At 39.9% G+C, this 18,526-nt stretch overlaps 1 protein-coding gene across 1 annotated transcript in view; it reads right to left on the bottom strand.

Annotated features, from left to right (window-relative positions):
• The window catches only part of SRD5A2 (steroid 5 alpha-reductase 2), a 65,904-nt gene extending 60,984 nt beyond the window's left edge, over positions 1 to 4,920 (bottom strand). Inside the window, exon 1 of the mRNA XM_082427008.1 lies at positions 4,635 to 4,920. Coding sequence (XP_082283134.1) covers positions 4,635 to 4,915 — 281 coding nt within the window. The 5' untranslated portion in view covers positions 4,916 to 4,920. The remainder of the gene's footprint in view (positions 1 to 4,634) is intronic.
• Positions 4,921 to 18,526: the final 13,606 nt, after the last annotated feature.

Here is an 18,526-nt window from a genome sequence, read left to right as displayed (position 1 = left end):
GAAGACATACAGATGGCCAAGAAGCACATGAAAAGCTGCTCAACATCACTAATTATTAGAGAAATGCACATCAAAACTACAAGTTGTCACCTCATACCAGTTAGAATGGGCATCATCAGAAAATCTACAAACAACAAATGCTGGAGAGGGTGTGGAGAAAAGGGAACTCTCTTGTACTGTTGGCAGGCATGTAAATTGATACAGCCACTATGTAGAACAGTATTGATGTTCCTTAAATAACTAAAAATAGAAGTACCATATCACCCAGCAAACCCACTACTGGGCATATACTCAGAGAAAACCATAATTCAAAAAGAGACATGCACACCAATATTCATTGCAGCACCATGTACAATAGCCAGGTCATGGAAGCAACCTAAATCCCCATCCACGGACAAATGGATAAAGAAGATGTGGTACATATATACAATGGAATATTACTCAGCCAAAAAAAAAGAACGAAATTGGGCCATTTGTAGAGACGTGGATGGATCTAGAGACTGTCATACAGAGTGAAGTATGTCAGAAAGAGAAAAACAAATATCGTATATTAACGCATATATGTGGAACCTAGAAAAATGGTACAGATGAACTTGTTTGCAGGGCAGAAATAGAGACACAGATGTAGAGAACAAACGTATGGACAACAAGGGGGGAAAGTGGGGGGAGGGTGGTGTGATGAATTGGGAGATTGGGATTGACATATATACACTGATATGTATAAAATGGATAACTAATAATAACCTGCTGTATAAAAAAATAAATAAAATAAAATTCAAAATTCAAAGAAAGAAAAAAAAGGCCTCCCATTTAAGCCATCATTTTATTTGGCTGAATAGAAAATGTCATTATTTTCAGCATCTAAATCCCAGGAAAGTTCTTTCCAAATTCAAACAGACTCTAATGTGTGCATTGCCCTTTGCTTCTGCACGTGCATCAAGGAAGGTCACACTGCCAGCAACTTTTTACAGAATAGTCACCTTTATTTGAAAAGAGAGTTTTCTTTTTCATCTAAATACCAAGGTCACACCCAAGTCTTGAAAAAACATAAGCTTCCACAGGCATAGGTGTTGCGATGACCATTGCGTGAGACACCAAGGCATCTTGAGAAAATGATCAATCAGAGAGTGGGGGCAAAGGATCATTCCAGGTCATAGTCAAGGTCAACAAGAGGTGAGATAACTCTGACTTCAAACAACTCTAGATGTGGGATTAGGCAACATGCTTACACAGCAATCATTTTCATGTAGCTAAACCAACCAAATATCCACAACAATAGATTCTGAAGGGAAGAGAATGATCTGAGTTGACCTAGCCATGCAATCTCAGCAATGATTCCTAAGTAATTGCTAGCTCTCCCACAATTCTGACTGCCTGTACTGATGTCAGAAGCAGAGTTCATTCATGCATTCAACAAATTTTAGTGAGTACCAAATATGTACTGGCACTTTTCTATACACTGAGGACACAGCCATGAACAAATGAGATAAAAATCCTTGCCCTTGTGGGACTCACATTCTAGCATGTCACCCTTGTATGGAGAAAAGTGCAAAGAGTTTCACCTTCTATCCAATGGGACATATTGCTTTTCTGAATAGCCCCCAAGGGACATTTTGCAACAGAGTCTAAGCCACAGCTGAGCCAGCTTTCTCCTGAACCCCTGTTCCTCCATCGTATTCTCTGTGTCATAGCTACGCACAGCACAGGGTAAAGCCAAGGCATCCTGGAGCTGTTTCCTTAATGTGCCCTCACTATCAAGCCTAATGACTCCTAAAACCTCAAGGCAAAAATGCTCATAACTTTGAACCACTTCTGGGAATCCTGGTTAAGAGAATAGTGGTGACTTCTGAAAAAAAATTTAGGTGCAAAAATGTACATCACAACCCTATTTAACCTTATTTAGCCAAAATAAAAAGACAAATTAAATGTCCAATTTAATATAAATTATATTTTTAAAATATTAAAATTATCAAAAAACTATAGATTAATGGATAAATTATGGTTTTTAGATGAAATAACAAGCAGCCACTAAGATGATATTTACAAAGGTTCTATGATAATGTGGAAAAATATTTATTATAGACAGTAATCAAGCAGAACTAAAACCTATATATATTCAACATAGCAAGCATGTATAAAAATTGACCAAGAAAAATTAGAACCTTGATGGAAATGTTCCAAAACATTAACAATTAATGTACTTAAGTGTTGAAATTATGGGAATTTTTCTACTTTTGTACTTTTCATTTTTTCTTTAGTAAATATTCATTATTTTTATAATTAAAAAATAATTTTAAGCTTAAATATAGTTTTTAAAAGGTAAGAACAAGGCAGCAAGAACAAATATAAAACAGTTTATCATGGTAGCTAAGAGCCTGAGATCTGGATTCAAATTCCCTGGGTCTGAATCCTGGCTCCCTGGTTACTCTGTGACCTTGGGCAAGTTATTTAAGCTTTTCTCGCCCCAATTTCCCACCTGCAAAATGGGGGTGATAATAGTGCTTCCTCAATGGGCTGGTATGAGGATTAGTAGAGAACTCACAGAGTGTTTAGCACAGAGCGTAACCCCTTGTAAGCACTCAAAATGATAATAGATTCAACAGTCCAGTGGCCACAAAGAAAGAGTTCACACAAAGGGAATGGTGGACAAACATCACATCTTCATTCCTTAGGGACAACTCACTCACCCTGAGTTGTGTTTTCTGTGGGGAATTTTCCCTCAGGCATAATCAATCCCCAAATCCTCTAAATTTTACATTTTAACTTTTCCCCTGAAGAAGGTGAACAGTATGTTGATATTTATTTTATGAGTAATTATTTCCTTGGTTTTTTAAATGTACTTGTCATAATTTATTAAGGCAAAGTACCTTTTGGCTTTAAAAAAAGTCTAAAACTTATGTTAATAGGATTGTCAGAAAGCACTAATCAATACTGTAAGATGAAATGAACTCATAAAAATATTGTTTATGGTGCTGACAGTAGTTAATTAGAAGTTAAAAGTAATTGCCTGATAAAATCACATTTTTCTGTCAAATGTCTTCTCCAATAACAGTGAAATCAAAAGCTGTTCTCTTATCTCCTACACCCAACATCCTTCTTTCTGTGCAAATTAAACCACCTAAATCTGGATAAAATAAAATGGTTAGTAAATAGCTCCAGAAAGGACACCCATTTATGAAATGGTTGCTTGGCAATAATTATTAAAAGAGTGAGAATCCAGTTAAAATTGCGTAAATATTAAATCTTGACCAATAAAAAAGATCCAGAGGATAAGAAGGGATTATATGGAAAGAGAAGTTAAAACTTGTTTCTCTACACTTCTTTTCCCAAAATGAGGCATCACTTTTCCCTTATGATCCTTATGAGAGAGGATCATGCCTTTCAGCTTCCAGAGGAATTCTTTACCCTAATTTCTAATCTAGATTTCCTTGATTTTTTTTTACCCCATAAATTCTCTATGCAAAATAAGGCTGTGCCTCTGTTCCAGTTCTTGATTTGGCTTGGCAACTTTTCTCTGTCCGTGGATTCTGTTTTCTCCTTGCAGAGTATCTGCCTGCTTAACATGGTGGAAAGGTCTTAAACGATGGAGTTTCACAGGCTGAGATTTGAATTTGGCTGGGCACTAGCTGTATCATCTTCATTCAGTCACTTAACCTTACACAGCCTCAGTTCCTTTGTCTATAAAGTGGGCACAGTAAATACATATCTCACAAGGTTACAGTGGGGCTACATGGGACGACAGAAGGTAAATGACTAGGCATGGTAGGCAACTGAATCTTGCGCTCTTCTCTTCCACTATGAGTCTCTTTTGAGCATCTATTCTCCGAATCCTGAAAGCCCTTGGTTTTTTTTCCTGTCTTTCCTTCTCAGAGCAGAAGGTAAAGTTCTCCTGAATTTGGGATTTTTAATTCAGAAGAACATTTCAGCTCTAAGTTAACTTCAACCCATCCACACTTAAGTGCCAGGGGAACTTGAAACGAGTTGGTGGTGAGCGCGGTCCCTTTTCGGTGGGTCCTGAGAAGTGGGGCTCTTGCTCAGGTCAGTGGGTTCCCATCACGTTCTCTTTCTCACCGTTGAAGTCCAGGGTCTGGGTCTGCCCATCTCCCTGCGGAGATACGTTGATCCAGTCCCTCTGAACCGAATTTCCTTCGGGAGATGCCAATACTTAGACTCCCTCAAGATCTCAGAACCAGCCCGGCCCCACCCTGCAAAGGAAAGGTGAAGGAAGAACGAGAAGGGGTGGTGGACAAGACGCCACAGGTGACGCGGGACGGCGCGGAGCTGGAGAGGTAACTGTCTGAAACAAGAGCTCTGCCCAGCTTCAGCTTTCCAGCTTGCCTCCCGCCCCGCTCCACCGCTTTCCCCGGAGCAGTCCAAGGATTCGAAGCGGACCCGAGACGCGCGCGGGGCCTTGGAGAGTGAAGGCGGCGTCTGCCCGCGATCGCTCCTCCACTAGCCCGCGTCTGGCCCGCAGCCCCGGCCCAGCCAGGTGCTCCCCTCGCGCCGCGCGCCGCGCTCCTTGCAGCGGCTCGCGCCGCCCCTCCGCGATCCTCAGTGCGCGCCGCGCGCTGCGCTCCTGGACGCCGGGAGCCTGGCAGTGCGCTGCGCTCCGCACCGTCAAGGGAAAACGCTACCTGTGGAAGTAATGTGCGCAGAAGAGGCCCAGAAGCACAGTCGCAGGCTGGCCGAAGAGAGAGCGGGGCTGCCCGGCGAGGATCCCCGCGGGCACCGCGAAGGAGGGCAGCTCCTGCAGGAACCAAGCGGCGCGGGCGGACAGGCGGGTAGCCACGGGCATCCGGCTCTCCGTGTACTTCCCGTAGCCGGCGGGCTCCGCGAGGCACAGAACCAGTGCCCCCAGGGCGGCCAAAGTGGCGCTGCCTGCCAGCACCGGACTCTCCTGGCAGCGAACGGACATTGCGCCCTGTTCCCCGCTGGTGGCCGCTGCCAGCGCAGAAGAGAGCGCGGGCCCCGCCGCCCCTTTATGGAGAGCTAGACGCCACCCCGTGTCCGCCCCTTCGGCCTTGGCTCCCGCCCCTCCATCCTACGTCCCATCTCAGTGCGGCCAGCCCTGGCTAGGCTCAGCAGCGATGCCCCTTTCGCAGGACTGGCACTTCGGAAAGCAGCCAGGCGGAGAGTGGATGAAGGCTTTCGCGGAGCCAACTTCGTGTCCTGCGCCCTTCCTTTAGCCCATATTCGCGCCTTCGCCCGCGCGTCCGCCCCTCTCCACAGTCTGCCACTGTTCTCTGCTTCTAACTGCCCTTCGAAGATTTGTTCTTCACCCATCAACCTCTGATGCTGCAACCTCTGGGACTAGGAAATAGAAAACTACAGGTACGACTTAGCCAGGGTAGTTCTCCCGCCCTAACACACACCCTCTGTGTGGTCGCCACGCAGTCCCCACCCTCTGACCATCCGCAGCCAGAATCTCCCCAACCCCTCCGGTTCCCTGTGCTCCTTCACTCTCCGCCAGCTTCCACTGGACCCTGGGCCCAGCCTCCAGCCACTTCCCGCGTCCCCCAGGCCTTCTGCGCTGGGGCGCCGCTCTCCTTGGCCACTTTCGGCATTAGTGGCCCCTCCGCACCACCTCGCCCCCAGGCAGGTACCAGCCTCTCCCCATCCTTATCTCCTCCGCTTTCTCTCTGCTTTGAAGAGACGAGTCGACTGAGCGTGGGCGTGGAAGCACGGATTTCGACCCTGAGTAGTGATCCTGTCTGTCTGCCCTAGCCTCTCCTCTTCCGCGGGACTTCCCGAGCTGGCCCAGATTCAGGCTCATGTCTAGGGCTTCAGCCGCGGGACGCCCTCTCCCATCTCCTGGAGCGGATGAATCGAGTTCCATATGATGTTGCCCTTCGAAGTGCAGCTGGGCTCTACAACACCTAAGACGCGGTTCTTTCTCTCTCCCTTCTGTTTGCTGCCCTCCTGTCATTCTTCACCCCCTCGTTCATTATCTGTTTCCTCTTCCCTTCTCTGATTCAGTATCCAGACTTCCTTAACTGCCTTCTTCATATATTTTGTACCCCTTTTTTCCTCTTCTTTCTTTAATCCAGTTTCCTCCTCTCAGGTTGGCCTCCTCTTCCCACCTGCTGTTTAGCCTCCTCGTCTTCTTGTCCCACCTCCCTTGATTGCTTCATCCCTGTTAATTTTCTTCTCTTGTCCCTACTTCAGGCTCCACCCATCTTTCCCTTGCTCTCCCTCCCCTTTCTTGGGCGCTTTCTTCATCCTTCGCCCTTTGCTCCCACTAACTGCCGCTCAGGAGCCCCACTCAGTATTACTCCATCCACTCCTGCCCTGTCCTACCGGCTATTCCAATGAAAGGTACATAGTGTTTCATCTGCCCAGTTTGAGGTTGTTTCCTGATTCCTGGGACACGGTGGTGTATGGTGATGCCCTCTGCTTGCTGAAGAGGTATTCACCACTTTCCTGTTGGGTTAAAAATTAAATTGTAAATAGGCTTCAGTTTTCAGTTGACCACCCTGTAGGAACCACCCATATTGGCTGAAGCACCCTCCATGGAGTGGCCAGGCTCAGCTCTCACAGCTACCTAGAGCTGTATTTGCACTGGCTTTCCAGATCCAGTCCCAGATTCCTTATTTACTATTTGCTACTTGAGAACACCCAAATCTAGATCTCCAGCAAAGACTGGAGCTTCTCATCTGCATTTCCTCCCTGCTGGACAACTCTACTTGGATGTCCTTCAGAGACCTCAAATTCAACCCTACCCAAAACTAAACCCATTTATCTTCCCCTCCACTCTCCTCCACCCACACCCAGATCCTCCCTGTGTGTTCTTGGTTACCTCTTCTCTGTCCGAAATAGCCATAGCCTCCCTGGGAGGCTGGCTTGCAGACTCAGGAAATTCTAGATTTCTTTTTTTTTTTTAAGATTTTTTTGATGTGGACCATTTCTAAAGTTTTTACTGAATTTGTTACAATATTGCTTCTTTATGTTTTGGTTTTTGGCCATGAGACATGTGGGATCTTAGCTACCAGACCAGGGATCGAACCCGCACCCCCTGCATTGGAAGGTGAAGTCTTAACCACTGGACTGCCAGGGAAGTCCCTATATTTCTTGATAACATACAGTATCAGGATAATAGGCAGTGTGACATTTCAAACCCAACTTGATGGAATACTTTTTTTTTTAATGAAATTTCTCCTTTCTCAATTCTCTCCTCTCTTTTCTTACAACTGTGCCCAATTTTGGTCCTCATCATCTTTTTTCCACTACTGTATCAGTTAGCTTTTGCTGCATAACAAACTACACTAAAAGTCAGTTCTCTTCAGATTATGCATCTGTGAGTCAGATGGAGGTCAGCTGTCCTAGGCTAGGCTTGGCTGATCTTGACTATGCTCACTCATTCATCTGTTGAGCAACTGAGAGGCCTGCTCCAGGCTGGGTTTGGATGGAGAACCTTAGCTGAGACAGCTCTGTTCCACACGGCTCTGGTCCTAGCATAAGTGAGCTAGCCCCACCATATCTATACAGTCTCAATAACAGAAGCACAAGAGGACAAGAAACACAAAAGACCTCTTGAGGCTCAGGCCAAGAACTAGTACACTCTTACTTTGTACTTTTTCCGTTGTCCAAATCAAGTCACATCGTGGATTCCAGAGTCAGAATAGGAAAGTATTGCAAAGTTACATGGCAAAGGACAGGGATACAGGGAGAGGTAGAGAATTGGAACCAGTAATGCAACTGCTCTGAATTACATGCATAAAGAAAGTGCTCAGATTGGAAATATACAACTTGATTGATTTGCACAACCTGAACACATTCTTGCAACCAGCACCTAAGTCAAGAAACTGCTTGCTAGCATACCAGAAGCTCCCCTCAGGCCTCCTTACATCCCCTCCCAGAATAACCACCACCCTGACTTCTGACAGCATAGTTAGTTATGCCAGCTTTTGAACTTTACATAATATAATCATACAGTATTTACTTTTTGTGTGTGTTTTAATGGTACTGGAAATTTATTTTAATCAGTATGGTGAGGCATGCAGACATGGAAATGACCATCATGAAGGAAGTTTATACTCACAGATCCCCAGAAATGGGAGACACAGCAAGCCACACAAGACCACACAGGGAAGAATCAGGATCAGTCAGTAGGCAGAGGGAGTGACAGGAAATCATGGACAAGAGCTTTATTGTGGTTTCTGCAGGAAGGAATGGACAAGGTAAGGTAAGCAGACTTAGGATTGGCTAGTTTGAATATTTTCACTGGGCTGTTGGTTGTAGGGGCTATTTCTAGTTGTCTGGTACCTGGCACTGGGGTGATTAAGGCAGGCGAATAGTGGTCCAGAGTATAAGAGCTTGATGTAAGAGATGATCGGGGTATGGCTGGTGTGTGCATGTGTGTGTGTGTGTCAGAGAGAGAAAGAGATCACCTGGGAAATTCAGTAGTGATCCCAGAAGGTCATGCTTTAGTGGTAGGAATAATTTATTTTTAGAGTGAAGACTACCTTCCTAACAAAATGTTCAATCAATCCCCCCAAAAGATCAAGATGATTCACAAGTAATTTAACAATGTCCAACCCACTTTAAAGGAAGACAATTACATACAGACAAGTAACAATGTAGCCTTCACAATATCCAACATCCCCCAAGTTACTAGACATGTTGTGTGGACTTCTGACACCAATTACTCAAGTTGAGCCAAACTTCACAGGTTTAGGACACAGTCCTCCACAAGACTGCCCTCACTTCAGATGCAAGTAACTTCAGGGGTCTCCAGGCCACACATACTTCTGAACAGCTCACTACAAATATGAGGGCTCCCACTGAACCTTCAGGTTCAATAATTCTCTAGAGCAACTCACAGAACTCAGGAAAGTAATATATTGATGATTACAGCTTTACTATAGCAAAAAGACATAAATCAGAACTAGCCAAAAGAAGAGATTAGGTTGAGGGGGTGTCCCAAACATGAAGTTTTCTTGTCCTCTCCCCATGGAGTCAGGATCCACTACCTTCTCAGCACATCAATGTGTGACAACTGCAGTGGCTTGCCTACCAGGAAAGCTCATCCAAGCTTCAGTGTCCATATTTTTTATTAAGGTTTCATTCACAATTGATTGATCACTGGCTATGTGGTTGAACTCAATCTCCAGCCCTGCTCTGCTCCTCAGAGGTCAGGCTGATATCACATGGCCCAAATCCCAACCCTCTAATCACATAGTTGGTCATTCTGGCATGGCCAGCCCCCATTCTGAGTCATCTACTTAGTATAAACTATCAGGGCCCCCATGAACAGCAAAGATATTCCTATCACTAAGGAAATTCCAAGGATTTAGGGGCCACTTCCCAGAACTGGGGAAAGGGCCAACCAAATTCTTTATCCCAAGGGTTTAGAGGCTATCCCCAAGGAACTGGCACAAAGACCAGACCTCTCTTTGGATAAATTTAATTCTTCACTACACACGTCAAGAAGCAAAAAAATGTGTCACATAACCAAGAGGAAAATCGGTCGATAGAAACAGACCTAGAAATGACAGAGATGCTGGATTAACAGACAAATACTCTAAAATATCTATTTTAAGTATACTCAATATGCTTAAGGATTTTTTTAAATTAACATAGTGAGATAAATGTGGAAAATATAAGAATGGAACTTACAACAATGAAAAAGTTGGAAGTGAAAAATTCCCTGGATGTGATTAATAATAGGCTAGACATTTCACAAGAAAAGATTAGTAAATTTGAAGACATCATAATAAAAATAATCTAAAAGAATTATGAGATTTCTCACAGAGAAAAATGAGATTGGGGTTGTAGAGGGAGGAGGAAATAAATGGAGACTCAGTGACCTGCTGGACAATATCAAAAAGTCTAACAATAGATAGAATCCCATAAAAAGAAGGAAGAGTGCCAGAAAAAAAATGAAGAAATAATATTTGAAGACTTTCCAGATTTGATGGGAACTCCATCTTACAAATTCAAGAACCTTGGTAAACCTCAAGCAAGATAAACACACACACTCAAATCACACCAAGGTATTTCATAACCAAATTGCTGAGAACCAGTGAAAAAAGGGAAAATCTTAAGCAGCCAGAAAAAAAAGACGTAGAGGAACAAAGGCAATAAGTACAACAGATTTCTCAGAAAATATGTAAGCCAGAGGACAATGAAATATTTAAAATGCTGAAAGAAAAAGCTTTTTCAACCAAGAATTTCATATCCATTGAAAATATCCTTCATTTTTATGAAGGTAAGGAGATTTGCTACCAGGTATCATGATGGACTAATATTCTGACAGACACACAAACACACACACACACGCCAGAAAGCAATGATAAAACCTAAAAGCAGGACTTCCCTGGTGGCGCAGTGGTTGGGAATCTGCCTGCCAATGCAGGGGACACGGGTTTGAGCCCTGGTCTGGGAAGATCCCACATGCCATGGAGCAACTAAGCCTGTGTGCCACAATTACTGAGCCTGCGTTCTATAGCCTGCGAGCCACAACTACTGAAACCCACACACCTAGAGCCTGTGCTCCTCAACAAGAGAAGCCACCGCAATGAGAAGCCCGCACACGGCAACAGAGAGTAGCCCCCACTCGCCACAACTAGAAAAACCCCACGCGCAGCAACAAAGACCCAACACAGCCAAAAAATAAATAAAATAAATAAATAAGTAAATAAAAGAAAAAAAAAACCTAAGAGGAAGAAAACCTACCTGAAGGTACTGGAGAATAAACAGCAGCAGACAGATACTGATGGGGAGTTTATGTTCACATGGAAGGGGGATGTGGACAGCTATAGGCATAAATTCCTCTTTTCTGAGACTCTTAGTCTGGCCTAAGTGCAGTCTGAATCGTCTACACAGCAGCAACATAGACACATGGGGAAAAACCTACCATATTCCTGGAAAGGAAAGAGCCAGAGAGGGAATCCCCAAATTCTGTCTACCCTCATCTGCACACATGCAGAAAAGACTCAAAGCAATTCAGCTTAAGACAAAAGTTCTGAACAAAACAAAAGAAAGTTTGAAGTTCAAGACCAGCCAGGGAAATTACCATCTAAAACAAAGGAAATAATATTCATGAGAGAAAAATAATACAACCCATAATCTATACAACTTAACAGACAAGGACAAGAGACACAGATTGGGGCATTAAAAGTATGCAAAGAAATAATGGCTGAAATGTTCCCAAAACTGATAAAAGACAGAAATTGACAGATTCAAGGTATTCAATGAGCAACAAGCAGAAAAGCACAAAGAAGCCTATGCTGAAGCAAATCATATTTAACTTATTAAGGTCAAAAATAAAGAACAAATAATAAAAGCAATATAAAAATAACATTATAGAGAGGGGAGCAACAATCTGATTAACAGCTAACTTCTCATCAGAAAACATGTAAATCAGAAGAGATCTTTAAAATGCTGAAAGAAAATAATATCTGCCCAGAATACTATATCCAGCAAAAATATTATTCAATAATGAGGGTAAAATATTTTCAGATAAACAAAAACTATGAAGATTCATAACTTCACTACAATAAATGGTAAAGAAAGTTCTTTTGGCTGAAGGGAAAACATACTTGATTAAAATATGGATCTTCAGAAAAAAATGTAGAGCATCAGAAATGGACATCTATACAACATTGTAAATCAACTATATTCCAATAAAAATTAATTTTAAAAAAGAAACTGAATGAAAACAAAGACATCTGTGATGAATACATGATTGTGTGTTAATCAGGAGGGTAAATGTAATTTTCCGAAATGCATGTTTGGGAAACCATATTTCCTCCAATGTTTGAACCAAGCAGCTTTACTGAAAACAGTGAACAATTTATCACTGTTTCCTTCACTAACACAACCTGATTTCTAGCTGTGGATTCCAGAGAAATTCATTCTGGACAAATAAAAGTGTCTTTCTTATGTGAACTGATACTTGCCCTGGTGATAAATTCCTGTTCTCTTTGCCCAACCCGAGCTTTATTTTTCCACAGCAATAAACACATCACTGATGAAAAAGAAAGAAAGAAATGGACATCTGGATAAATGTAACAAAAAAAAACTATTTTTGCCTTTTTCTTCTTAGTATTCTTTAATTCATATAACTGTTTAAAAGCTAAAAGTATTACACTATTTTATGAAGTTTTAATGTATGTTGTTATACCGCATATAACAATCATAACATAAAGGGTGAAGAGATATGAGTTTATAAGTTTGCAAGATTTCTTTTTTTAAATTTTTTTATTTAAGTATATAGTTGATTTACAATGTTGTGTTAGTTTCTGTTGTATAGCAAAGTGATTCAGATATATATATATATATATATATATATATATATTCTTTTTCATATTCTTCTCCATTATGGTTTATTACAGGGAGGTTTTAGTTCTGCAGCACAGGGAATTATATTCAATAAGTTGTTTATCTATAATATTTCCATCTTTTAAGTGAAGCATATAACTATAACTGCACTTTAGTTCTATATAACCATATGTAGTTCTAGAACTATAACTATACTGTGAAAATTATGAATGTAATTGAAGTCCACAGGGCAACCCTATAAAAATGCAATAAAGAATAACTACTATATATGGGCATGGATGTTAACTAGACTTATTGTGGTGATCATTTCACAATATATACAAATATCAAATCACTATGTTATATACCTGAGACTAACATAATGTTATATGTCAACTATACCTCAATTTTAAAAAGCTATAAATTCAACAGGAAAATTAAAATAAAATCTTTAAAAAATCAAATAATTCTAAAGGAAGGGAACAGGAAAGGAATGACAAGAACAAAACAGAAGAGGCAGATGGTGGGAACAGTTTGGAAAGAAAGAAGTAAAACTATATTCACAAATGACATGATCTTATATATAAAAATGATAAGCAATCTACTAAAAACTATTAGAACAAATAAGTGAGTTCAGCAAGGTTGCAGGATACAGGATCAGTATACAAAAATCAATTGTATTTCTATAAACTAGCAATGAAAACCTGAAATGAAATTACTAAAACAATTCTTTTACAATAGCACCAAAAAGAAAATACTAAGGTAAAATTTTAACAAATGAAGAATAGGACTTGTACACTGAAAACTACAAACATTGTTGAAAGATATTAAAGAACATTTAACAAATGGAAAGATATCCCAAGTTCATGGATTTAAAGACTTAACATTATTTAGATGTCATGCTCTCTGCTATAGAGTAAATTGTGCTTTCACAAAATTCATATGTTGAAACCCTAACCCCCAGTGTGATTGTATCTGAAGATAGGGTCTTTAGGAGGTGATAAGGTTAAATGAGGTCATAAGTATGGAGCTCTAATCAGATACAGGACTGTGACCTTTTGAGAAGAAGAAGATCTCTCAGTCTCTCTCTCTCTCTCTCTCTCTCTCTCTCTCTCTCTCTCGCTCTCTCTCTCTCTCTCGCTCTCTCTCTCTCTCTCTCCCCCCAACAACCCTATGTGAGAACACATTGAGAAGGCAGTCATCTGCAACCCAGGGAGAGATGTCTTGCCAGACACCAACCCTGCTAGTACCTTCATCTTTGCTGTCTAATCTTCATAATTGTGAAAACAAATTCCTGTTTAAGACACCCAGTCAACGATATTTTGTTATGGCAACCTGAGCAGATTAATACACTCTCTAAACTGATCTACATATTTGGCTCAATTCCTATCAAAATCTTAACTGATTTTTTCAGAAATGGTAACGTTAAGCCTAAAATCCACGTGGAAATGCAAGGGACCCAGAATAGACAAAACAATCTTTAAAAAGAAGAAAAAAAATGGAAGGACTAGTATTTCCCAACTTCAAAACTTACTACCAAGAAACAATTATCAAGACAGTGTGGTACCAGCATAATAACATATAGACCAATGGAATAGAACTGAGAGTCCAAATATCAGTTCATACCCTCTATGGTCAATGATTTGCAACAAGACTGCCAAGATCATTCAATGGGAAAGGAGTAGCCTTTTCAACTGGTCTTGGTACAAATATATATCTACATGCAAAAGAATGAAATTGGACCCCTACTTTACACCATATACAAAAATTAACTCAAAATTGATCAAACACATAAAATGAGTGTTAAAACTATAAAACTCTTAGAAGAAAACAGAGGTGTAAATCCTCATGACCTTATATTAGACAATGATTTCTTAGCTATGACACAAAGTACAAGTGACAAAAGAAAAATAGATAAATTGGCTTCATTGAGACTAAAACCTTTTCTGTAAGTAATACCATCAAGAAAGGGAAAAGATAAGTCACTATGTTGTGCATTAGATCTCCAGAACTTATTTATTTACTAGTTGTACATTTGTACCCTTTAACACCTTCTCCCCAATTCCCCCACACCCCAGACCCTGGTAACCACCATTCTACTCTCCATTCCTATGAGTTCAGCTTTTTACATTTCACATATAAGTGATATCATGCAACATTTGGCTTTCTCTGTCTCAGTTATCTTACTCAGCATAATACCCTCAAGGTCCATCCATGTTGTCGCAAGTGGCAGAATAATATTCTATTGTATATGTATACTACATCTTCCTAATCCATTCATCCACTGATAGACACTTAGGTTGTTTTCATATCTTGGCTACTGTAAAATAATGCTGCAATAAACACAGGAGTGCAGATATCTTCTTGATATCCTGTTTCCATACTCTTTGGATATATACCCAAAAGCTGGATCTTATGGTAGTTCTATTTTTAATTTTTTGAGGAACTTCTATACAGTTTTCCATAGTGGCTAAACTAATTTACATTCCCACCAACAGTGTACAAGTGTTCCCTTTCCTCCACATCTTTGCCAACAATTATTATCTCTTCTTTTCTTTCTTTCTTTTTTTTTTAACATCTTTATTAGAGTATAATTGCTTTACAATGGTGTGTCAGTTTCTGCTTTATAACAAAGTGAATCAGTTATACACATACATATGTCCCCATATTTCTTCCCTCTTGCATCTCCCTCCCTCCCACTCTCCCTATCCCACCTCTCTAGGTGGTCACAAAGCACCGAGCTGATCGCCCTCTGCTATGCAGCTGCTTCCCACTAGCTATCTATTTTACATTTGGTAGTGTATATATGTCCATGCCACTCTCTCACTTTGTCCCAGCTTACCCTTCCCCCTCCCCGTATCCTCAAGTCCATTCCCTAGTAGGTCTGCATCTTTATTCCCATCTTGTGCCTAGGTTCTTCTGACCTTTTTTTTTTTTTTAGATTCCATATACAGTATTTGTTTTTCTCTTTCTGACTTACTTCACTCTGTATGACAGTCTCTAGGTCCATCCACCTCACTACAAATAACTCAGTTTCGTTTCTTTTTATGGCTGAGTAATATTCCATTGTATATATGTGCCACATCTTCTTTATCCATTCATCTGTTGATGGACACTTAGGTTGCTTCCATGTTCTGGCTATTGTAAATGGAGCTGCAATGAACATTTTGGTACATGACTCTTTTTGAATTATGGTTTTCTCAGGGTTCTTCTTTTCTTGATGATAGCCATTCTAGCAGATGTGAGGTTATATCTCATCATGGTTTTGATTTGCATGTCCCTGATGATTAGTGATGTTGAGCATTTTCTCATGTACCTATTAGCCATTTGTATTTCTTCTTTGGAAAAATATCTATCCAGTTCCTCTGCCCATTCTTTATTGGGGTTGTTCGTTGGTGTTGTTGTTGTTAAGTTGTATGAGTTCTTTACATATTTTGGATATTAACCTCTTATCCAATATATGATTTGCAAATATTTTCTCCATTCCATATATTGCCTTCATTTTGTTGATTGTTCCTTTTGCTGTGCAGAAGCTTTTTAGTTTGATGTAGTCTCACTTGTTAATTTTTTCCTTTGTTGCTTGTGCTTTGGATGTCATATCAAAAAGAAAACTGCCAAGACTGATATCAAGAAGTTTCCTCCTTGTTTTCATTTAGGAATTATGGTATCAGGTCTTATGTTAAAGTCTTTAATCCACTGCAAGTTAATTTTTGAGAGCAGTATAAGATAGAGGTCCAATTTTATTTTTCTGTATATCCAGCTTTACCAGCAAGGTTTATTAAAGAGACTGTCCTTTCCCAATTGAGTGTTCTGGCACCCTTGTCAAATATTAATTGACTGTATATGCAGAGGATTATTTCTGGGCTCTCTGTTCCATTTAATTGGTCTATTTGTCTATTCTAATGCCAGTACCATACTTTTTGAATTACTGTAGATTTGTAGTATAGTTTGATTTTCAACAGAAGTTGCCAAAGCTATCCAATGGAGAAAAAAATGGTGCTGGAAAAATTAGATCTCTCTATGGAAAAAATAAACCCCAACTCTTCCATTACATACAAAATCAACTTTAAAAATAGATCATAGATCTAAATGTATGAGTTAAAACTATTAAAATTATAGAAGAGAACATAGCATAAAATCTTTGTGACACTGAGTTAGATAAAGATTTCTTAAACAAGACATTCTAAAGAACAAAGTATAAAAGAAAAAATGATAAATATCAACTTCATCAAGATTAAAAACTTTTCTCTTTTTCCAAAGACACACTTAAGAAGACTAAATGGCGGGCTTCCCTGGTGGTGCAGTGGTTAAGAATCCACCTGCCAATGCAGGAGTCATGGGTTCGAGCCCTGGTCTGGGAAGATCCCACATGCATGGAGCAGCTAAGCCTGTGTACCACAACTATTGAGCCTGCACTCTAGAGTCCATGAGCCACAACTACTGAGCCCATGCACCACAACTACTGAAGCCCATGCGACTATAGCCTGTGCTCTGCAACTGCAGCAAGAGTAGACATCACAATGAGAAGCCCGCGCACCACAATGACAAGTAGCCCCTGCTCACCACAACTAGAGAAAGTTCATGCAGAGCAACGAAGACCCAACACAGCCACAAATAAATAAATTAAATAAATAAAAAAAATTTTTAAAGACTAAATGGCAATCCATACATTTGGAAAACATTTTTGCCACACATATATTCAACAAAGGAATTGTATCTAGAATATGTAAATAACTTTTACAATTCAATAATTAGATGACCTACAATCAAATCAAAATGGGCAAAATATTTTAATAGACATTTCATAAAAAAGATGTACAAATATCCAATAAACACATAAAAATATGCTCCACATTATTAGTCATCAGAAAAATGTAAGCTAAAACACAATGTGATACTACTACATACCCAAAAGAGTGGTTAAAATTTAAAAGAGTGAAAATCCTAGGTGTTGACAAGGATGTGTAACAACTTGAAATTTTGTACCTTGAGATGTAAAATAGTACAACCAATTTGGAAAACAGTATGCAGTACCTTATAAAGTTAAACACACATTTACCATGTGATCCAGTAATTCTCATCTGAGTATTTGCCCAAGAAGAAAGGAAACGTATGTCCACACAAAACAGGTAATTGAATGTTCAAAGCAACATTATTCATAATAGCCCAAAACTGGAAGCAACCCAAATGTTCACCAAGAGGTGAATGGGTAAAAAAATTGTGGTATAACTATACCATGGACCACTACTCATCAATACAAACAAACAAAATACATACAATAATATGGGTGAATCTCAAAAACATTATGATAAGAAGTCAAGCACAAAATATTAGGTAACACATATCAGTAGCATACACACATCCAGTTGTGACAACCAAAAATATGTCCAGATATTACCAGATGTCCCCTGGGGAGACAAAGTTGCTCCCAGTTGAGAATCAGTAGTTTAGACATATTTGAGTTTTTTGTACTTAACATATATATAAACACTTAATATTGTCTCTATAAGCTTGCTCCATTTAATTAAGGAGATATTATAATCTGAATATTTCATCCCCTTTGGTGAAAGATAAGTTATACCAATTTATTTTCTGATGGATGGATGGATGGATAGATGATTGACTGATATGCAGGTAGATCGATAGATAGATTTTATCAACTCTTGTGCAAACCAGAAGAGCAAGTTGTGATAAAGCAGCAGTGTCTAAAGTAGAAATAGAGAGGCAGTATCTATAAAGAATATTAATCAGCTAAAGAAACAAAACATATTTTAAGCAACTCTAGGTCTCTCAAAGGAGAATCACTATAAAATCTGAGTTTTTAAATTTTTTCTTCTGAATTTAGCAGGAAATCAGTTTTCTTTTTTCAGTGCCCAAATCCCTTACAATAATGACAACCTTCTTTCTTTAGCCTTAATTATAAGTTTCTAAAGAAACATTTGTCTGGAATTATTCATGTTAGTAGCTTCACCAGTAAAATTTTTAGTCAGTTTCTGTTGCTTGCATCCGAAGATCCCTAAATGACAATGTATCATATTGAAAACAACTGTTCATGAGTTTCCCTCAGAACCACATCTTATTCACCTTTCAAACCCTCAAATCTAGAATAACTTCTGGCCCATTAAGACATGCTCTATAGAAGTTTCCTAGACAGAGACATGTATATATATAGCACAGATTCGATTTTGTTCTCTCTGGGTCTTCCCTGTTACTTCATTTCTCATGAAACTTTAGAAACATTACTCATACCCCTCATTAACTAATC

The sequence above is a fragment of the Balaenoptera physalus genome, assembly GCF_965194825.1.
Source record: "Balaenoptera physalus genome assembly, chromosome: 15".
Lineage (NCBI taxonomy): Eukaryota > Metazoa > Chordata > Mammalia > Artiodactyla > Balaenopteridae > Balaenoptera > Balaenoptera physalus.
Note: the sequence above shows the minus strand (reverse complement) of the source record. Positions and strands in the feature narration are given on the sequence as shown.